The sequence below is a fragment of the Engystomops pustulosus genome, chromosome 4 (genome assembly GCF_040894005.1).
Source record: "Engystomops pustulosus chromosome 4, aEngPut4.maternal, whole genome shotgun sequence".
In the NCBI taxonomy this organism is placed as follows: domain Eukaryota; kingdom Metazoa; phylum Chordata; class Amphibia; order Anura; family Leptodactylidae; genus Engystomops; species Engystomops pustulosus.
Window position 1 is genome coordinate 79,383,858 of NC_092414.1, and position 23,826 is coordinate 79,407,683.

The 23,826-nt window shown below is 37.0% G+C and overlaps 1 protein-coding gene across 3 annotated transcripts in view; it reads left to right on the forward strand.

Annotated features, from left to right (window-relative positions):
- Window positions 1-23,826, forward strand: part of LOC140126705 (dynein axonemal heavy chain 3-like) — an 883,215-nt gene that overhangs the window by 587,759 nt on the left and 271,630 nt on the right. For all 3 annotated transcript variants that reach the window (XM_072146467.1, XM_072146468.1, XM_072146466.1), the window contains exons 45-50: window positions 811-924; window positions 2,427-2,576; window positions 14,875-15,057; window positions 21,819-21,957; window positions 22,789-22,979; window positions 23,386-23,481. In XM_072146467.1, coding sequence (XP_072002568.1) covers window positions 811-924; window positions 2,427-2,576; window positions 14,875-15,057; window positions 21,819-21,957; window positions 22,789-22,979; window positions 23,386-23,481 — 873 coding nt within the window. The remainder of the gene's footprint in view (window positions 1-810; window positions 925-2,426; window positions 2,577-14,874; window positions 15,058-21,818; window positions 21,958-22,788; window positions 22,980-23,385; window positions 23,482-23,826) is intronic.

Consider the following 23,826-nt stretch of genomic DNA (forward strand, 5'->3'; position numbering starts at 1 on the left):
TATGGAAACTATTACCCTCTGTGTATTTTTCAGTCCCTCAGGATAAGCAAATTTGTATTGTATGTGATGGCTAATCATTTTTTTTTTCTAAAATGGGAAATATATGTATGGCACAACTTACCATCAAATATATGGCTACATGAAGAGTACAGGAAAAGGAAATGTATTTATTAGGTGTAATACAAAACAATTGTACAGTAGCAAAGGATCCACCACATTTTAAGAACCAACCTCAGTAGCAGAAAATAAATGTGTCTAAAATGTTCACACACACCTGATGCTTAAAGAAATTCACTGTGTAGGTAGATGTTATTTCTTTTTATCATTTACTTCTTATTATGCTTTTTGCATCCAGGTCATCAAATATCAACAGAGAGAGCTAGTCAAATTGGTACTTTGCCGGGACTGTAAAAGGCACATGATCAAAGGGCAAGCATTAAAAGCGGCTGGAGATATCCTTTTGAAATTTCTCTCATTCTCCTTGCCAAACCAAGGACACCACACATTAAGACAGCATGTTCATATTTAGCCTATAGAAATAGTATTTTTAGAGCATGATGGGTTTTTAAGAAATATAAAAAGGTGCACTTAACCTTCTAAATGAAAAATTGATTTTGTTAAAGCTCAAATGCTGTTTGATTTCATGACATTGTCCGCGTTGTTTCATTTTGTTTAACTGACTGTGATCCTCTGCATTTGTTCATCACCCGTCTATGAAATGATACATTTTAAATTGTTTTTATGTTGACAGGTGCACATTTTCCCTTGAAGACAAAGTCAGTAATAGTTTTTTTAATATTTATTTTGCAGATTCTTGTGTGGGCCACCATGGATCTGTACAGACAAGTGGCACTGGGATTTCTTCCCATGCCCTCAAAATCCCACTACATATTCAGTTTAAGAGACTTTGCACGTGTCATGCAGGTAAAATGCCAGTAAATGTATAGTATTAATTGGGGCACATTTATCATACACTGATGCTAAAGTGCACAAGCATATAATGTTTCCCCGCCCCCTGGCACCCGCCAGATGCATCAGGAGGCTCCGGCAGGGCAGATTTACACCAGGTTTGGCCAAGAAGGTGCAGGCTATTGGTAGTGTGTAGGACTGGGTTGACATGGAACAAGGATAAAAAGTAAAGCTTCATTGTAGACACCTTACAGTTTATCATTGCATCAAAGACTAAAGTTCAGTAAATTATCAGCATCCAGAGAGCATCACTGGAGGCCACAATTTGCTAGTTATTGTACACTTGAAAATAATGCCTCGTTGAGTTTCCAGCATCTTCAAATAGAATCAAAATTTAACAACCATAGTCAATTCTATCACTGATTGCATGTGTCACTGGTGGGGGATCAGGGTTTGCTACCCAGAATCAGACCCATATTGGGATTCAAAATACGGGTTCAGCTAAACCCACATTTTGACAGGTCCATTCATCACTAATTTTGAATAATGAATTACCTACATAATTATATACCTCCATAAAAAAGTCTTCTGAGGCTTAAATTTAATGGGGCAGATTTACTTACCCGATCCATTCGCGATCCAGCGGCGCGTTCTGTGTGGAGGATTCGGGTCTTCCGGCGATTCACTAAGGCAGTTCCTCTGACGTCCACCAGGCCGGGCCGGGTGCAGGTAAGTGCGTGTCCAGCGACACTATTTTAAAAAAAAATGCGGTGGTTTTTCCGAAACCGTCAGGTTTTCATACGGCCATGCACCCGATTTCCGTCATGTGCATGCCGGCGCCGATGCGCCACAATCCGATCGCGTGCGCCAAAATCCAGGGGCAATTCAGGAAAAATCGCAGCAAAACGGAACAATTTGGGTAACCCGCCGTATAAACGCGACTCGGTCTTCCTTACAATTATGGAAAGGTTTGTAATAGGTGTTGATTCTGTCTGTTAACTAAATTCTCTTAATAATCTCTTTATTAATGATAATAATTCCTTTGTTTATATGGTACACACAGATTCCGCAGTGCTGCACAGAGATTGCCAAATTGGTAGGGCAGATAAGCAAGTAGGGGAATTATTACAGACAACACAGTTATTCTGTGTCAGAGACAAAGACATTACCATTGGAATTATAGAACCAGAACAATAGGAGCTTTTTTTTAGCAAATTTTTCACTTTAGATGTATTAGAGCAATATCAAAATGTATTGCACCGAATGTATACTAAAGCAGATTGAGATACCATAGTGCTTAAATTTTGCACATTTAGTAAAAATATGCCCTATTTTTAAAAAAAGAAAAAGGGATTTGGGGTTTACTGTAGAAGTGAAAAGGCAGCCCATAAGTGTTTATGTTTGATTAAAATCACTGCAGAAGTTACATAACTTTCAGTTATGTTATATTGTTAATGCAGTACACCTCAATAATTTGTTAATTAAGTAAAATCACTAAATGTCACTTTTTTGCTTAGGGAATCATACTTTTGAAACCCAGTCAAGTACAACAGAGTGCCGAAGGAGCTCAGAAATTAATGAGACTTTGGATTCATGAGGTCTACAGAGTCTTCTGTGACAGACTTGTCAGCAGTCAGGACCGTCAGAAGTTTTTTCACATAGTAAAGGTAAGGAATGTAAATTTATTTTGTTTTGAACAGAACTTGAACTACAAAAGAAACTCTTCAGAAAGTTAGTCCTATACATTAATGGAGTTTGAGTTATGTAACAAAATATTCATATTCCGTATGCAGCATGATAGAAATTATTATTTTACTTCTTTCACTTTATAATTGTCCGCACACTTTACAATTGTTTATACTTTCTGTTAGTAGGTTCATTGGCCAATAGGAACATATTTAATATTATGGTTACATTTGACTTTGCTGTAAAATGTAACAAAATCTGGAGCATTTTTTTTGCATTTTGGAACAAGTTTTCATTTCAATTGGATTTTTAATTAAAACTTTTTTTATATATATATATATATATATTTCTCCTATATAAACATATTTCCCCTAGGTTTCTTTCTTATGTATCTCAGACTCCAGGAAATGTGTTCTGTGTGGTGGCAAACAGATACTTTCCATGGTTGGTGTTTAGTAAAAGCCACAATAAAATGTGCCCTGGAGTGGTATTGGGAAAAGAGTGGGCAGGTTTCCCAATCGCTGGTCCATCTTGGTCTTTTGGACCACATGTCTGTGCAATTAGTGGTACCTAAAGCATAAAAAGGTGCAGACTGTGGGTCTCACTCTCTCTGTCTCCTGGTATAGTCAGAATTGACTAGTGCTTGGTTAGAGCTTGGATGAGCAGGTTTTATGTTCTGTTTTGTGCTGAAGAAAGGCTATATATATATAATTCCATGATACAGCATCTTAATCTTATAGAAGGGTAAAGGTCAGGCTAATGTTGAGTTTTTCTAACAATTCCACTGAGAACATGTTTGTTGTTTGTGAGTGTATATATATTTATGTAGATTAATTATTGTTGACCTTCTATACAACATCTGGGACAGAAGGGATTACATCCAATCTCCATAATTGTGCAATAAAGGAAGGCCGGTGTACAGACCTTTGGTAAATTGGGACTGCATTTATTCCTTGTCTCTGAAGAGTTATTTCTGGTTTCAGTGTATAAGTAAATTTCAGAACTCTAACCATGATCTTTACCATTACCTAAACCATTTATGCTTATCTAGAACATATTAAGCTTAGTAGTGTACCCTTTTGACCACATCCACCTTTCACCATTCATTCCTTTTAATTTTGTATGGAGTGTTATACCAAGGACACAATAATTTAAGGCATAATTCAAAGTGACTTGTACAGACCAGGCTCTTCATGGTATGGTTATAGACTGATTCCCATTGTGTTGGCAAGAAAGATAATCCTAAATCTCTTTCCCATATGAACACTGGTGTGAAGGAATAGATAGGGGAGGGTTGAACAGAATAAAATTTACCTATTACTTTTAGTGATTTCAATTGGTTATGTAGATACAATTTAAAGATTTATGCTAAAATCTTTTAGAAAAAGTTTACTACATTTTGGACCATCTAGTTGTAGGCCAACTTTTTATGACTTTAAAGAACAATGGGGAGTGTCAACAGTTAAACCAGACGCTGTCTTGCAGGAACAGAGCTTGTCCAGGATAAGTAGCATTTATTTTTTTCCCTGACACAGGCAGGCCCCCATAAGTTTTTTGGGTAAGCAAGAAGATAGTTTTGAAATAGGCCATAAACATTGTTTTGCCTCAGATGCAGTATCAGAAGGAACAGAAAGGAGCTAATATCTAAAAATTCCTCCCTACAGCATTATATGCCATTCTAGTGGGCCATAAAAACGTCTTCAAAAAATTTGTAGTAAATCCTATTTAGCTATTTTTGTAGAACCAGTCCTTTAAAATTATTAAACATCTGCTAGGTACAATAATAGAGCATTTACTGAATAAGAAAAACGGTAGCATGCAATTGACTTAATAGAAACAGAAAGCTATGTTTTCTTTCCTTTTATGTATGTTTTACGTTCTTCACAGGAAAGACAAGCCAGCTCATCTTCTTCTTTGGAATATATCTGCTTCTATCACACACATTTAATGGCCTTATCAGCTGTGTGTAGGAGTTAGGTATTTTACTGTCTAAATGACAGGATGAAAAGGTTGAAGCACACAATAGATGCTGCAGAACATATTTATTATTGCTCATGGCATGTGACCTTTAAGTTGAAATGAAAGCCCCCTCTGGTTTACTATTTTGTGTGGCTAAAACTTGATAAACCAAGGCTGTTCTTAACCTTTGGGTCATTAAGTTTTATGAGACTCTTAAACAGGTGTGAGTCTCAGGCATCATCTAATCCTTAGCATTTCAAAAACACTTAAACTTGAAGAACTCGGCTCGCATTTTGTAGTGTGCTGGGTTAAATAGTTTACCCAACATCCAATGCTAAAATTAAAGAAAATGTCATGCAAAATTATCAACGTTGGTGCCTTCTAAATTCATCACAGTCATTTCTCCCATCTGTTTCTGTGTAGTCACATTTGTAGTTAAGATGAATAGATGTATTTGGAACACATTGGTTCATGTCTCGAAATGTAACACTGATATGTGCCTGATTTGTCACTTGCTTATATTATATACAGCTGTACTCCTTGATCTCTATAGTTATTTCTTTCATTTTAGACTTTCATAAATCATATATTGATCAAAGAAAAACTCCCTTCAAATCACTGAATATCAATTGTGTTGTTTGAGTATGAGAATAAAAAATGAGACCTGCTTATGATGTTAGAGATAAGGACACATCTATTGTACGTTCCAACATTGTGCAGTCTAAAAACATATTCTCATACTATTAAAAAATAATTCATGATCAACTTTCTGTTTCTACACAGCTTCTTCTCCGTGTATGTCCTCTAAGTCACTTTTTAAATGTAAACTGCATGTGTCAATCACTGGATGCACAGGTCACATGCTGTGTAAATGGCATCATGGCTTCATTCTCTGAGCCAGAATGACAGAAATATGGATTCAGAGACCAAATGGACATGCTGAATTGTTAATAGACAGAGGGGAGTGTTCCTTTTTTTATTCTTGTTTGAGGCATTTTTAGAACACATGTAACTCCTCTGATAGTTACAGATTATATACTTTTCTTTTCTATTTAATAATAGAAAAATGCAAAAAAATCATTGTTTTCACATCACACATGACACAACTTTCATGATAGCTGTCCAAATCCTCTGAATGGACTCCAAGTTTAGAGCTTTTGAGCCACCCTCAGGGCTGCCCTGCATGGAGCTAATTGACAGGTTCCTTGCAGTATCTGATTCCTGGAAAGTTGGGTGGTTCAATCTCCAGCTCTGTGTTGGTCCCAGCTGTGGATTGAGTAATGCAAGTCCAAGGCAGTCAGCTGCTGGGGGCAGCATCCAGGGTCTGGATAAATTTCCAGTGCTCAGTTCACTCAAGACTGGTTATTATTTCTTCATTGACCTGACCTAGTGCACCACAACTTGATGAGTTTCTTCTGCGATCTGTGGTACTCGGGACTGTTTTACTTTTATCCGTACATGACTCTGTGTACCTCAGTCTAATCTGGTTTTACAGGGACCTGATCCAGCGAGATGTGGAAACCAGTAATCTGCCAGATCTGGAAACCTGTATCCCGCCAGATTTGGAACCCTGTGTACTCCCAGCCTGTGCTGGTGTAGTGAATCCTAGTGTGAACTGCTATCTGTACCTGATCCTGTATTCTGTCTGTTTTAGAACCCTGTTTACCGCCTTATCTGGAACCCTTTTCTGCCTGCTACAGAACCCTGGAACCCTAAGTCTAAAGAATCCTGACTAGAAACATGTTTTCCTGCCCAAACCCTAACCTGATCTAGACTATGTATCCTGCCTAATATGTATATCTGAGCCTTGCACCCTGCCTGATTTGGAAACCCTGAACCCCAACCTTATTCAGAAACCTGTAACTTGTGTCTTACCTGACACAGAACTCCAAACCTGTACTATGAACCCTGTTTCAGAGCCTATAACTGTACCTGAGCTTGTACTCTGATTCCATGTTTGTTCTCTGCTACTCATATGTCTACAATTTTATCTTAAAGCCTGACAATATGACACTTTCATACACTCTAAAGTCAGTGTACAGCTTTTATAAATGTGCACATTATTTTTTCTGTCAAAATAACTAGATAACACGCAGCCAACATTGCCTAAATTGATGGCATGAAAAGTGAGTAAACTCCTAAGTAAAATGGCCAAATTCTTTCAAGCATTTCCTTAACTCTCTTTGGCATGGAGTTTTTTAGAGCTTCAAATGTTGCCACTGGAATCCTATTTCTCCATGTGACAATATCACTAAGAAGGGGATATTAGAGACACTGCCAACCTCCACCCTCCATTTGAAGGTACCTGAGACCTTGTGACTCTAACACTCAATTTTTCCACTTTCACATAGCGGTACACCCAATTTTGTTGCCAGTGCTTAGACATTAATGGCTGAGTGTTAAGTTATTTTGAGGACACATTAGATTTACTATTATACAAGTTGTACGCTGACTGCTTTATTTTGTATCACAGTCTCATATTTTCTGTGTTGTCCCATGAAAAGATAAATAGAAAAACAAAACATTTCCAAAAATGTAAGGAATGTAATCACTTTATCTACTTTATTGCATCCTGAGAATGAGTGTGTATAGCATACAGAACTCAACTATTATTTAGTTTTGATGGTTGTTTCCTCTTGTTTTTCAATATAACCAATAATTGTTCACAAAGTAGAAACCCTTGGTCAATTCAGCCAAAATATGTAGCTCTAATGTAACTGCTCACAAGACTCAACTCCTAATAACCCAACTGTAAACTCTCTATAGCTGCTATTTAATCATTTCCTCAACTGATATTTAATATTTTACAAAATGTATACACAGAAGAAAAGAGGACAACAATTACGGCGCAGTCATGTACATTTCCAGTCTATTGCTTCTTTGAAGATGCTCATGTCCTTTATTTTTTACCTGCTTTTCTCTTTTATGGAGTGCTGGAAATTGTTAATGTGCCGACTTTTCTTTAGCCTTTCAGTTTCATGACTATCCATGTAGGCTTTTTTTTTTTTATAAAGCAAGAGGGTATGCAAAGTGCTATGTATTGTACAAATTACTGGCTGTCTTGGCCCTTTTGTGTTGAAGATATTGTTCATATTTTCAATCTACTTCTCAGTCTTAGTTCTAGCTCCGTGTCTGTGATTTCTCTAGCGAAGACCTATTTCTATGTTTTCTTGCAGCATGTTTGTATTCTCAAAGGTTACTCTTCAATCTCAGAGTAGCTTTGATTGTGCTTGCTACAAAGCGAATCAGGATTCTTTATGCTTCAGCTAAGGAACAAATTTAGCATTGAAAATTTTTGAACATTTGTACTCATCCATGGATTTATATACTTGAAAGCTGAGCATGATATTTAGAAGTTACTTCTACTTCTGCAGGATTATATTTAGTTTTTTTGTGGTCAAAAGGGTCTAAAAACAATTTTCTTTATCCAGGTATACAATTCAAATTTAGGTCACAAATTTTCTTTTGCAATTAAAGCGAAAAATGGTTAACCTGGGAAAAAATGTTGAAATTTGATTAAAAGTTAACTATTAAAGGCTATTCCTATCTGCAATCTGTTTTGTGATCTCACTGAACACAGAAGTAGTCTTGCATTTACTTCATTGGGAGTCTATTTCAATGAAAATTCATTAATTTCAAAAGACAAAGATGTATACCATCCATGGAAGATAAGATCAGACTAAGGTGAGATGAATCAATCATTTAGCATTTAAACTTCTCTGAAATAAGTACTTGCTTTTATATCCCTTATATATGACCAGCTTCAGTATCGATGGAATGACAGATAACCAGCAATCCAGCTATTTAGTAATAAAGCTTTCCTACATCTCAAACACATATAAATTACCTTTGTTTGCACTACCATTTAGATTGCACTTAACAATTGTACTGTTTGTATGATAAGTATTGTAATTATTATAATGCATTAATTGCTTTAGTCTTATATTGTTCCACCTACTGAACCCCCTACTATTCTGTAACCTGAAGACTGTGAATGAGCAAGAGGTGAGGTGTGAGATCGGAACATTTGAGCTATAAACGAGTGCTTTAAAGGTGTCATAACTAGCCAAATAGAGGACTGCATGAGAATAGAGGTAGAAACATGTTTCTTGCTTATATAAAGTAAAAAACTGTACAGATAACGCACTGTCCATCCACTGAAAATATCCACTGTGCACGGACATCGATGCCTAGTGAAACTGAACAACATACAAGACAAAATGAGAAAGTCCAATTAAGAAACCTGAATGTTCTAATATTAAAATTTAATTCTTTAGTTCAAAAAGATTAAAAAATACATGCAATGTCTCCCACCAATGAACCATGCGATATGGACATTGCTTTACGTCCTTACTCATGGTCTATGTTCTTCCAGGATAACAAACATATATATCTGCATTACACTGATGACAATATTCATACATACAACAAACATCTAAAAAAAATTTCTCTGTATATTAGTATAAAAACATTAAATCTGTCCTGTTGTTAGGTCCCTTCAGAATACCTCTTATTTATTTTGAGGATCCAGAACGCTTCCTTGAGAGTATACAAGAAATGTTTTAATAAACTACATATATTTAGCCATTTGTTCTTTTGCAGGTCTAAATGTACTTTACGACATAAAGATGTCACCAAATAAATAACAATATTTAAAACTGTGAATGCAGAACTCACTGTTGCTACATTTACATATATATTTACATATGCCCGCTGTACCGTAGTACGGTGGGCTTACATCGGCGCTGTGGAGAGGAGCAGGGTATGAGCACAGCTCACCCCCACCACTCTCCATAGGAATATACAGCGCACGGCAACGTATTACGTAGAAAGATAGGACATGTCCTATCTTTCTATGGGCTACGGAGCAGTACAGTGCCGCACGTGTGCCCATAGAAGTGTATGGGGGACGTATATACACTGTATATATGTCGGACGTATTTACGTCCCTCATACGTTCATGTGAATGTAGCCTTAAGGAGAACATAATCGTTTACTACACCAAATTTATCATCGGACACAGTGATAAACCTGGTGCATCATAAGACTGTCTAGTTTAACGCTGCAATACGTCTATCCATTTTGATGGACGTATTGCCCCCTGTGCTGTACCATAATGGGGGAGGAAGTAGAGCATGCTCTATCTTCCTCTGCAAGCACAGACATGCCACACTTCTTCCTCTGAAGAGAGGAGGAGGAGCAGCTCTTATCTCTCCTCCTCTTCAGCAGGCTATGACCGGACAAGCACATGTTAGTGTGAAAGTAGCCTTACCTTACAAAATATTTGATGAATCTTCCCCATTAATTATCTTTAGGTCAGTGTAAAAAACTGGTTTTGCTAGGTGAGTGACCATAGACATGAGCCAAGATGGAATGATTTTCCTTATAGAGAGTGCCCTTTCAAGCTACCCTTACATTCTTAAAGGCCATGCATGCATGCTAAAGATTCCCAGCATGGCACCTTTAGAGAATTATTAATGTACTCAATAGAGAGAAGACAGGAAGGGAGAAAAACAATGTACAAGCAGGTTCATTCATACCCCAGTTGCACCAAGAAGCTCATTTGCATAAATATTCAATTGAAATTATGAAACAGATGAAACTGTTTTTTTTTTCATTTTAAAATATATCTCCAATATTTACTATGAGAGAAGTCTGAGTTTGTCATCATGCTTATCTCTGGTGCCCCCAGTGCATGAGTATTGCTTTACCAGAGCCAAGGAATTACAATCCAGATTGAATGCAGTAGAAGATAAACTTTACTGTCCTGGCTCCAGGAAATGAGACTCCCCTTATGTGGGGCCATAGCATTGCATTAGACTACATCAGTTCCTTGCACAGGTTTTAGCATAATTCTATACCCGGCAAATGTTAACATCAAATGCTGGAGCTTGTTGGCCCAGTGCTTGATAAATCCCCCCTGTGTTTCTGCCAGGATCACTTTTTATTTGGTGAATTTGTTTTTAAACCAGTCTCAGGCATGGGATAGCATAGTGTAGGGATATTTAAGAAACTAAATCACTAATTTCAACCACTGGTGATGGTTTAGTGCCCTAAATGCACCTAAAATGTCTCCTTTAACATAAATTTTTTTCTGGTAGGAATATTGTTTGTATTAATTGACCTTATACTTTGTTAATTGTTTTCTTCAATTATCTGGTCTGTAGTCATGGAGACACCTAACACCAAGAAGTAGGATTATGTTAATCAACTATTTGCATTTTTTAGACTGATTTTAGATTGAAGCAATAAAAAATGTTGGCAAAGGTTGACATACCCTTTAATTAAATATTTGGTAAATAAACCCAACAGAAAGTCTGCTGCTCGACATTAACACCCTCAGGTCAGAAGAAGTTAACACATAAAAGACAATCTCATAATCAACATTTTTTTATGTGAATTGCAGTTCTAAAGCATCTCATGTAAGTGTTATTATACTCGTAGCTGGCCTTTCAGAGATTCGTTCAATATATCTTGTCTCCAGTATATTTAATAAACCAATTTTTATTTTTACTGTGACTTTGGCATCACCCAATTAAAAATATTAAACATCTGATGTGAAGAGCCACAGCTGCTAGTTAATATGTATGTTATGACAACTGGGTCAGCAGGTTGCATCACTGATATAGGGGGCTTTGTTTATTCAGGCATTATGTGCAATATTCATACCCTAGCCTTTCATAATTATACTTCAGGGGCAATGCTGCCTGGCAAGTCATTTAACAGAAATTGTCCTCACAGCCAGTAGTGCTTTGTGAAATGAAAGGTATGGCATCTGCTCCCTAATTATTCATGTTCTTTATAAGCAGGGAATCGATCATAAAAGAAAAATGTACCTGTTAAGCCGAAGCATCGGGAGATTTTGCATCTAGGTCAACTGTATGGATGAGCACAGCCAGGGCACTTTTTTATAGCTTAGTACAACTATTGGGAAGAAAGAAAATGTAGACCTCTAGACATACATTCCTCCGAGTTTGTAAAGCTGTTTTCCCAACTTGTTGATGGATATACTGGAGTTTGAAATGTTATAAAGCAATGATCTGGTATTATCTAGGGTGCAACATGTTTCAGGAGAAAGAATAAAGTATATTTATCTGGGGGCTTTGTTAGCTGTGCTTACTTGTGTGTCAAGGAACCACAGCCAGCATGGCTTTAAAACTAACTGCTTCTCCACTATAACTTACAAATGACTGTGCCGAAGACAATTAACGTGTCCTGTTCTAGAGAATTGACTAAATGAGTCACTTAAAAAAAAGATTCTTGCAGATACTAATTAAATTTCCAACACTGACATTTCTGGCTGCATGATGTAGCCTGGGTAATTAACGGCATATTTCTATACATCATAATGCCAAATAATATAGAGCTCCATATAATTATTGTCCCTGTAGAAACTGCAACATGTAAGGGAGAATGTCAAAGGATGCTACTGTGTATAATCTGTAAACACGGATCTGAAACAAGAAGCTTCACGTATCTATTCTGTCTATACTAATTAAATCAAAGTGGGAGGAATAAATCTGCCGCTCAATTAATCTATTTGCTGATTGTGAAACCTAGAACCTTATGAGTGTCATAAACAAATGGAAATGTGTTTTATAATGTTGAGAACAATTAAGTCTCATGTTTATACAAATGTGTATTTTATGGTACACTACAATCTGTCTTTTTTCTAGGGTAATATTGCTTAAATTGCTCTTAAGTTGGCCATATACATTAGACTAAACCTGCCTGACATTTAATTATATGTCATTTGGATGGTGTTTCTAAGTTTTATGGAGCCACTTAAGTAGATGAAGATCCTATTGCAAGATTTCTTTTGTTGGGCATCCCAATAATTATCAATACCTAGGAGTTACAAACTGTTGCGTAATCAGGGGACAGCAGAAACCTAGTTTTACTTGTCTGCAATACAGTTGTCCCCATCTTGACAGAGGGATAGCCAATACTTATTATTCTTGTCAGTAATCCTGACATTTTGGACAATATAGCCAATGATACACCTCTTAGGTTTCCTTTCTCTTTAGATATTTGTCATTTGACATTGATATAATAAATGTGTTGGAAAAACAGTATGGAGTATAATAATGATTCCAAGGTGTCTGACCCTTTGTTCTCAAAAAGATAAGCCTCTGCCAAAGGTGTGTGTCATTGGTTTATTCCCCCATTCAGAAAACAAGCCCCATTGTTTGAGACTATTACTGTTTAACATGTTCAAAATGATGCAATACTTAGACCATTCAACATTTTACCAAAGTCATATGAATGTAAACTGGTTCATACATATTACATCACAACATAATTGAAAATACAATTCATTTTTATTGAAAATTATCATCTAAAAAAATCATTACAACATTAAAATATACCACAAAATAAATCATCCTCAATGGTCCATCTAGTTCATCACTGCATCACAAAATCCATAATCATATACATGCATAATGCATGTTAGTATGTGCAAATTGTTGTTTCTCAAAAAAGTGCTAGTGCAAAATCAACATTCTTATATGCCAATATGCTTTATACTCTACTTTAAGTGCCAATGCATAAATATTGAAAAAGACGTAATCCATACAACAGGATAGTTTCTAATTTCTAATTTTGCCCTGACTTGTTTCAACAGATTAGAAATAGCCAGTGCCAGTTCCTGACATAGGGTATAGGGCAATTCTACACCAAGTAGGGCCTATAGTATTGATCTAGGCAGATGGTCATGTGCTGAACATACAGAGGCTGGAGCCTCTTAGTGTTTCCGGTGCATCCTGCAGGATGACACACCAGTGTCTGATAAATTCCTCCATTCATTCATAGAAATGTATTTTATTATACTGTATATACCTTTGTGAATGATATGTAAAAGTATTACACATTACCCTATGCACTTCATGCTAAAATAATAACTTCTGCACTTACAAACGTGAGAATTTACAAGACTAGTGTGCTCTCAGCAAGAGGTAACAAGAAACAACAAGTTTATCACCAGCTGTGTTCAGAAATCATAAGCAAAGTACAGCAAGAAGTCCTGGTAGCTATGGAGACTACAGTGAGGAAAATGTACATTTATTAAGCAGCAGTGCTATTATGACCATCTGATGAAGTTATATATGGATAGTCCAGAACTAAGAAAATATAGTAGTTATCAAATTTTTATTTAAGAAATTATCAAATTTTCTTGATTTAATGAAAGCTTCCCATTAAATTATGTATTACGCTTGTTGTACTACAACTGTAATTGTAATTGCCTCTTGCAAAGTACAGGCGGTCCCCTACTTAAGAACACTCAACTTACATACGACCCCTAGTTACAAACGGACGTCTGGATATTGGTAATTTATTGTGCTTTAGTCCTAGGCTACAATGATCAGCTGTAACAGTTATCACAGGTGTCTGTAATGAAGCTTTAGTGTTAATATTGATTCTTATGACAACCCAACATTTTTAAATTCCAATTGTCACAGAGACCAAAACATTTCTGGCTGGGATTACAATGATAAAATATACAGTTCCGATTTACATACTAATTCAACTTAAGAACAAACCTACAGACCCTATCTTGTATGTAACCCGGGGACTGCCTGTATATGTGCTCAAGCTACATACTGTAAATACCATTATGTGAACCAATAGAGAGAACTTTTACTTCCCAACCCTAGTCAAAAGCTTCTCACTCAGCTGAACCAGTCCCCTACACTGTTCTGAAGAGAAGCAACCACGTTGAAACAGTGTTGTCTACAGTCTGGAATAGATAAACTGGTTTAACTTTTATCCCACATCATGTCATTATGCTTCCCAAGAGTCATGCTCAATGTAAAGGGGGCTGCCGCATACACAGAAACTGTATACAGATTGCGGCAAAAATTTCCTAAATAGGTTACATCAAATCCATTCACCAAATAAGTATCTGTATAGGCAGTGAAAAATATCTCCAGTCTTTACAATTCAGAAATTGTTTTGTAATATGTGATTTTTTCTATGTAAAGAAACATGAACCTCCATTTTGTACAAAATATTAATGTACCGGTATTTTATGTGATGTGTTTACTTGTTTTGTCTTGTTATACGTCTGAAAAAAATGCACCAAGGGATTGCTGAATGTCATGCACATAAATTATAATATTAACACATGATAGAAAGGTCATGGGTAATATGATAGAAAAGACAAGACTAAATTATTGGCTCTCTGTAATTTTAATGTGTCTAAATAATGGCACTGGGTGTCTTTTCATATCCTGACTTCTATAATCAGATTCACAAGAAATTAAACACTGTCCACCATAATGATTACTAAAATACTTTATCTGTTGTTCATTTTTTTAGAGCGTTGTACAGTCCCAATTTAAGGAGAAAATGACACATCTCTTTACCCACCTTGTGGTGGGGAGAGAAATAAAAGATGATGACATGCGAAATCTATTCTTTGGAGATTATATCATTTCTACAAGCGCTGAAAAGTCTGAGAGATTTTATAATGAAATTATGGACATTGAAGACCTTAAAAATGTAAGTATATTGCATTGTCATGTTGCCACTGATGTCATATAAGATAGAAGCATGCACATATTCTCTTGGTAAATGACCAGTCAGGGACAATTCCATTTCTGGCTGCTGTGCATTCTCTGTACTTTACTAAGTGATCTTAGAGACCAAGGGGCATATTTATCATACGCCGGTGCACGAGCCTCGTCGCTACATTTTCACAGCGGCATACATGAAGTGCCTATTCAGTGCCTATTCTATGGCAGACGTAGAAAAACCGCAGCCGGCAACTTTTCACACATGTAAAGTCGCCGGCAGCAGCTAGTGCATCAGCGCGGTGACAGTAACGCCCTGCACCGGTCCAATCCCAGCCGGCCACTCCCTCCTCACGCCCCTTCATGCTCCACTAGCGTGAAGGTGGTGGAGAGGGCAAAAATAATCGCAAATGCTAGCACTGATGTGGCCCTGATAAATATGCCCCCAAGTGTACAGTCAATGTGGCCGAGCTGTTACCCACCTCATTTTAAAAATATGACAGAAACCTTTTTGTTAGTAACCAGTATTCATGATGAAAGTTTTTTTTTCCCTCCAGTGGAGAATATATGTGATATAGTCTCTGATGGCTATGAAATGACATAAAGATCTATATAGTATAAAAAGTGCATCTTTGGAGGCAGATACTAGGCAGCCATCTCAACTAAAACAAACAACAAACAACAAAAAGAAAAAACCTGGTGACCGGCTGGCATATGCATACCCTTATGGAGCCCAGGGGAACAGTTAGTTGTCTGAAGTATAATTACAGTGAGCCTGTCATCAGGACTGTCATTTTTAGCTGGTGAAATGCTGATTTTAAAAATGTCTTTGTTAGCATTCTGAATCATTTCAATACTTTATATGAGTTTAATTCCCATTAACTGTCTCCCTGCCAACAGTATTAGCAAGTCCTTGGGGAGGGGCAGCAGCAGCCTTTGTCTCCTCATGCATTTTCCTTGCCTCCGCACCATCCCCCAGGGAGCTGCATGAGTGTGGGGGAGAGGAGACTGACACAGGTACACAGGCTGCTGAAGCTACCCCCCTCCCCGGGACTCACTAAAGGCTGCTGACAGGGAACCAGGTAATGTGAGTTCAACTAATACAAAGTACTGAAATGATTCAAAATGCTGACATAGGCATTCTTCAGATGAGCAAAGCATAGGCTATTGGACCTGTCACAAACTAAAAATCATAGCAGATTCCCTTAAAGGCCTAGCATCCTGACACTTTGTGGGGAATTACTTACTATTTTTGACTTGTTGAGTGCTTTTTTCATCTAGTGTCTTTTTTTAACCTGATTTATAGAATTACCTATGAATAGTAAATAAATTGGCTCCCTAATGGTCCATTACCTTCTAAACACCTATAGTCATGCAAAACCTAAAATGGAAAGGTGAGAAGAAAAGGACTGACGCTTGGGTGTTCAATGGATTACTGAGACTCAGTGGCAGAAGACTTGTCGATATTAGGAAGCTTTATTTGAGGAAAGCGATGTGTTTCAGCTCTGGACTGGAGCTTTCATCAGGCATTATACAATCAAACAATGACACTTAATACATACACTAAGACACCGGAAACCCGGAGAAAGCACCGGGAAGTCATATTTCACACAGAGTACATTTCAATCAAATTAACAATAAAAAAAGAAAAGAAACTTTGTAAAAATAGGGATACAACAATGTCTAAAGGGCACATATATGACATAAAACTTTTGATTATAATGGACCATAAGATTATCAATATCTGATCCCTAGTCACTGTTCATAAATAACATCCTAAAAATATGTAATATCTATATAAAAAAATAAATATACACTATATAAAAGCCATGTTATGGTCTGATCTTACCCCACACAAGTGAAAAAACGCAAACAAGGTCTGTACACACTGGACAGATCGACATCAGCCTATTGTGCGTTCTATCTGTACTACGGATCGCTCAAAGGTTCAAGAAGGATTGTTTTGAGGAGCTCCAGCAAAGATCAGTAAGATCAGACACAACGTGGCTTTTATATATTGTATATATTTTTATATAGATCTTATGTATTTTTGGAATGTTATTTATTTCTTCTTGGTTGTTAAAGTTCATATCAAGAAATCCGTGTCAAATAAACATAGTTGCTGGAGTGATTTTTTTCTCAAAGTCCAGGGTGTCAGTTTTTGGGGTTCTGTATTCCCCAAATTTCAATTCTTTTTTTGTTGCTAAAGTAGATTTAAATAAATCTGTGTCAAATCCACATAGTTGGTGGAGTGATTTTTTCTCAAAGTCCAAGGTGTCAGTTTTTGGGGTTCTGTATTCCCCAAATTTCTGTTCTTTTTTGTTTTTGAAGTAGATATCAATAAATCTGGCGGGGGCCATCCTTGCCCCAAGGAGAACCCACTTGTCCACCCATAGTGTGGAGAGACTGACCTTTGTCACGGCGAATCAGGTGTGGATCGGCCAGGATTTCAACAAACCAATGCTTTATGCATCAGATTAGATCAGCCATGATGCCTTCCCATAAAGGTTGAGAATTGAGTCTGGATTCTAACTACCTGCCTCAGCCACTATTCTGATGATGCCACCCGCTGCCACTATTCTGATGCTGCCACCAGAATATTTTCACATGAAGCTCATCCCAATGATGTTACCCAAATGACCCTTAAACCTCCTTACAGAGAACTGGACATCACTGGGAAAGTAACACAATGCTGCTACCTCTAGGAGAAGTCTCAGTGCTGGTGCCAGGCCTGGAGGTCAAAAGCTGTCCAGGATTGGGGAAGACAGTGATGAGGCAGGTGCAAGCAAGAGATCAAAGAATGGAAGGAATCTTACAATTGAAAGGATGTGTCCACATGTTATGCTTGTGTTTGTAGCTATTAAAAAACAGGGACTCGCACATGCTCTAGAACATGAAAAGAGGGGGAACAGCAGGAAACTGGTGTCTATTACAGCCATCAAAGATAACAAAGCACAGGGTACTGACTGCTGACTCTATAAATACACAGTCTATGCCCTGTACATACACAATATTGTTATTCTTTGAATATGTAGTTATGCTATTCATAGGTTATATTGTAATTACCATCCAAGTGTTTACACCTTCAGCCTCTGAAACTATTTACTTCAGTCACCATTTATTCTTCCAAGCCTGACAAATGGCCCTTCTAATGAACCAGTACTTTAACATGAACACTATGCATTTTGACTGCAAATATTAAAAAAAAAATATTGCCAATAAAAGATCCTACAAGTTTGGGGAACATTTATTATTGTTTCGTCAAAATTTGGCTCCAGCTGTTTTTCTTTCTCACTTGCGTTGCTTAAAGGCAGCTAATATACATTATTTATTGGGAGAGTTAAAGCTGACCTGGTTTGATACTGCAGCTTTCACCCATAGCTGATGAAAAGCAGCTTAATTTATAGAGCACTTCATTGTGAAAGGCCATGCAGGCACTGTATGCTGCTGTAGACCACCGGACAATGCATCAGGAAAACCAATTGAACTTCAGGAATAGTAATAACTATAGCTTTTAGAAAATTATCCTAGCACCATTCTTTTATTTGATTCTGTGAGAAACATGCAAAATATGTACAGTTTTTGGACAAGGATTTTTATCTGATTCCAACACTCCTTTACGTTTTGTAGGGTCAAAACTTTTATTTTGAAACAAATTTTAAACAAATATGGTTTATTATGTAAAAATATGTCCACTCTTCTTAAAACCTGCTAAAATGCTGTATCAAACAACACGCTCTATGGATGGCTGTACATTGGGCCATATTTAGTGCTTATGCTAGGTGATGTCAAGCCTCTGTCCATCATTCTCCTGCATGTTCTTAGAAAAGCAGTTCCACAAAGCAACAATCCTGTGTGATATAATTTGTATACATTTTTTGTATGATAGTAGTAAATAAGGTTAGAAAAGTTCATCATTCCATTAAGGCTCACCTATTAATGCTACACTATGCAGTGTTGATCTACAGGAGGGCAAAAACCCTGCAGGGCGGAGGCCAATTAGCCCAAAGTAGGGAAAAATCCTTCCTACCTTCTAATATGGCAGTCAGAATAACTCCCTAGATTCAAAGAAGCTACTTACAAAAAGTTTTATTCCCTCAAGATGTGATATTTTTGCTCACCAAAAAGGCATCCAGGCCCCTCTTGAACATGTTCAAATTATCAGCCATTACAACATCTCTTGTGAAAAAGAGTTCCATAGTCTCACTGCTTTGACAGTAAAGAATCACTCTCTATGGCGATGGTAGAACCACCTGTACACTAGGCGTATCAGATCTCTGTTGTTTACATTCATATATTCATACATTGTAATGAGGTCTCCCCTTAGTTGTGTTATTTCTAAAATGAATAATCCAAAATTTAGTACTCTGTCATTGTATTCTAGTCCCCCAATTCCCCTAATAATCTTGGTTGCTCTTCAATGAACCAGATCCAGTTCTACTATGTCCTTTTTATACATTGGTGTTCAATACTGTACACAATATTCCATGTGTGGTCTGACCAGTGATTTGTATAAAGGCAAAACTAGGGGGATATTTATCAGGGCATCTGCACCATGTTAGTGGCATAGAAGCCCTGAAATAATTGCAAGTGCTAGCTTATAGCTTGCACTTTTGATTATTTTTTCAATCTGCCACTTTCATACCAGGGGAATGTGGAGGTGGCGTAGCCGGTGGGGTGGTGGCGAGTGCTTGGCCCAGAAACCCGCTGAATACATGCTGCTGGAGCAGCAGCAGCGAAGCTATCACGAGCATCAGCGTATGTTAAATAATCCCCTATGTACTTATCATGAGAATCTATTCCTCTCTTGATACATCCCATAATTTTATTTGCTTTAACAGCACACACCTGGCACTGATCATTAAAATTAAGTTTTCTATTCACATCCTAAAGTCTTTTTTCTCCTTCAGTTCTAGCAAAAAAAATTACCATTCAAAACGTAATTATATTTTTCATTTCCTAGATCCAAGGGCATTACCTTACATTTATCTACATTAGCTCATTAGCCATTTTCCAGCCCAGGCCTTCAGTTTCCACACATCCTCTGTAATATTATACCATCTGCCTCTGTATTAATTATTTTACAGAGCCTAGTATCTTCTTCAAATATTGAAACTCTACTGTGTAAATCCTCTATGAAGTTATAAATAAAAATATTAAAAAGAAAGGGTACTAATACTGACCCCTGTGTCTGTGTGACCACTGATTACTTCAACACTTTATCAAATCCCTTAGAAAAGTCCAGATACAGAACATCAACAGCTTCTCCCAAAAGTATTCAGACCTACATTCATTTTTCTCTCTTTGCTATATTGCAGCCAATTGGCAAGATCAAAAATGTTCTTTATTTGTTCATTAATGCACCCCATCTTGAAGATAAAACACTGAAAAGTAGATACTTCTTCTAATTTATTAAATTAGACAAGAAAAACTGAAATATCACATAGTCATAAGTCTTCTTGGGAAAGATGCAACACGTTTTTCATACCTGCATTTGGGAATCCTCTGCCATTTTTTCTTGCAGATCCTCTCCAGTTGTCAATGGTTGGATGGGGAACATTGTTGGACAGCCATTTTCTAATCTCTACATAGATGCTCTCAGGGATCTGGCTGGGTCAGAGAATTGTTCTGAAACCACTGCTTTGTTATTTTTACTATTTTTAGGCTGTGTGCTTAGGGTCTTTGTCTTGTTGGATGGTAGACCCAGTCTTGCAAACTGTATGTGGGCTTATATATTTCTTGCACTAAGGGTAGACATCCGTTGGCAAACTCTGGCATAAAACCCTGACTAGTGGAGGGCTGCAGTAATAGTTGACTTTATGGAACTTTCTCCCATCTCCGTACTACATCTCTGGAGCTCAGCCCCAGTGATCTTGGGGTATATACTATATTTCCAGTGCAATTCTCCCATATTCCTTTAATTTTAATGGGAGAGAGATTCTCGAAATGAAATATCTGTGCAAATCTAAAATGTGAACATGCCGTTGGCACTGTACATGCACATACACACATCCAGACACAAGAATACATTTTTACTTACCTTAAACAGCTTGACATCAGGCAGGGGGTCCAGGACATAGGAAAACCATCAGGGCAGCAGCCTCTTCAGCTTCTTCTTCCTTTTACATCAGCGCAACTGCAGAGCTGCTGTAATTAACAGCAAGACACAGACCAAGGAGTGGTGCATGGCCCAGTATGGGGCTACAAGGGCCTGGAAGGGAGAAAAGGACATGTCTATTAGAAGCACTAGGACCTCCTTCCATAAGTTGTAAGCGACGGGTTGCTGTTCACTAAGGATAGAGAGCAGCAGATATCCTGTGTAGCTGAAGGACCTAGGGTGGTTAAACCTGGAACCCTATTCTATGTAAAACTGTCCCGAACCCAAATCACAGCAACTCTACTTAATAAGGGCACCCATTCCATCAACAAATTCTATTTTTTATTATTTCAAACATAAATAAATGCACATAGCTTCCTTGGCTGTACATAGAAATATATAACATATCACTTTGTTGAACAGTACCAAGAAATAATATGAAAAGCTGTTGTTTTATGAAATCTATATCTGTGCATATTCAGTCAATATGAAAGTTAAGAAAGGTAGCACCTGAAAGAAACATAAAGATTGTATAGGATTTTTTTGGACTTTGTGCAGTAATTTTGCTGAATCTTCAGAATTGTTTTGTTCATATATTACAATATTTACTTACTTGATTTATTACATTTACTTTATTTTCTTCCGTCTTTTAGTGTATGCAATATTTTTTACACCAATACAATAAACACAGCAAGACATCTATGAATCTGGTAATGTTTCATGTTGCCATTGAACACATTTCTAGAATAAGTCGAATCCTGAAATTATCATGTGGGCATGCTCTCCTTATTGGTAAGTGTTTGCTATAAACCTTTTATAGACCTTGTCCGATCTAGGCATGTTTTAAAATAGTCATTATTTTAATACGCTGCAGCTTGAAATAATTGTTGAGAGGTTTACAAAGGCAAAAAGTTACCTTTGCAAAAAATCAATGTATGGAATATTTGAAGCATTTGTAAGGAATGTATAAAATGTGAAATTCCTTTGAATAATACACATTTTTAATAAATGATGAGGGCCCTACTAAAGAAATGTTAAAAATGAGTGAGGTTTCAACCCATATATAGTTGTGGTACCATTTCCAAATTTGTTCAAAATCCCAATTCCATATCAGCCTTTACATATTTTTTTATGTTTATACCATTTATCATAGGGTTACAGAATGGGGTTTACATACATAAAAAGAACATATAGAAATGATTATATTCTATATCCAAGGAAATAAACCACTGAAAATCAAAAAAGGCTACAAATACTCAACCTGCTTCTCTTTACCTTGATTCCAGAGCTGTCCGTTGCTAATCTTATGATTAGCTGCACAGAGCACTAGGACAAGATGTCCGGAACTCCAGGCTACTAATTATGCACGCCCTCACCACCTTCCTCTTCCATGTTGGGAACATGGGAGAGTGAGGTGAATTCACACCTCTTGCATGACATCACCTCCCTTTCCCAGCATAATTAGCTGTCCGGAGTCCCGGACATCTTGTCCCCGTGCTCCGTACTACTAATTATAACTTTCTTTCCTAGGTGATCCTGGCTTGTGTATTTGAAGACATTTTTTGTTTTGGTGGTTGATTTTCTTTAACTCTCAATTATATTTTACATACTTACTAAAACCAGGAATTGGAGGGACTGGACGGCAATCTGCCACAAGACTTGCAGCGTTTATGGCAGATATTGAAGTTTATCAAGTTAGTATTCAGAAATCGTATACTGTTAGCGAATGGAGAGATGATCTGAAAAAAGTGTTAAGAGCTACTGGACAGAATGGCATCCCCACTGTGTTTCTATTTGCTGATCATCAAATAAAGGTACGACAAACTATGATAATGTAAACTAGGAAGAAATGTACAATATAATTGAATCAAGCTAGTACCTGATCATAAAAATAATATATGATCAGTAATGCAGCATATAATAATAGCTTCTAACATACAGAATGATATTTTGCCACAAAACTGTAATATCAATACCCTACAAATCTGCTCAGTAAATTGCCTGCTTTAGTCCTCAAAATGCCCATTATGAGAATGATAGTAGTTTCATGAAACACTCGTTAAAACAGATGAAGAACGATGGAACTTCAAGATATAAATGTGTTTTGCAAATAACTGCACAGGAAAAGTACAAGAAATAAATTAATAGTGAAGGATTTTTTTTCTGGGTCTGAGATTCATTATTTGAATTGTAAATGGGTAATTTTCTTTCTTGCAATAGGATGAGTCATTTTTGGAAGACATCAACATGATCCTGAGCACTGGTGATGTTCCTTCCCTGTTTAATAATGAAGAAAAACTGGAAGTCATGGAAAAGGTCATCTTTCTTTTATTGTGCTCCAGTCAGAGGTGCTCGCAGACAGAGAGGGAGGAGGGCCTCAGCATTATTTTATGATACAAGAAACTCTTTGAACATGACAGAGGAAATTCAGGGGAAGTTTACAGATATGACATTAACTTTGGTGGTGTGGTACTACAGCCCATGTGTACATATATATCCCTTATAAGCTGATGTTGAGGTACATCAGGGATGCCTAAGGAAAAATTAATAACTTGATGCTCTTGTATATTGTCAAGTGACCATACATCTGCATGCTAGGGTTTATACTACTGATGTAGGGGCTGTACCTTATACATACTATGTACAATATACTATACTATA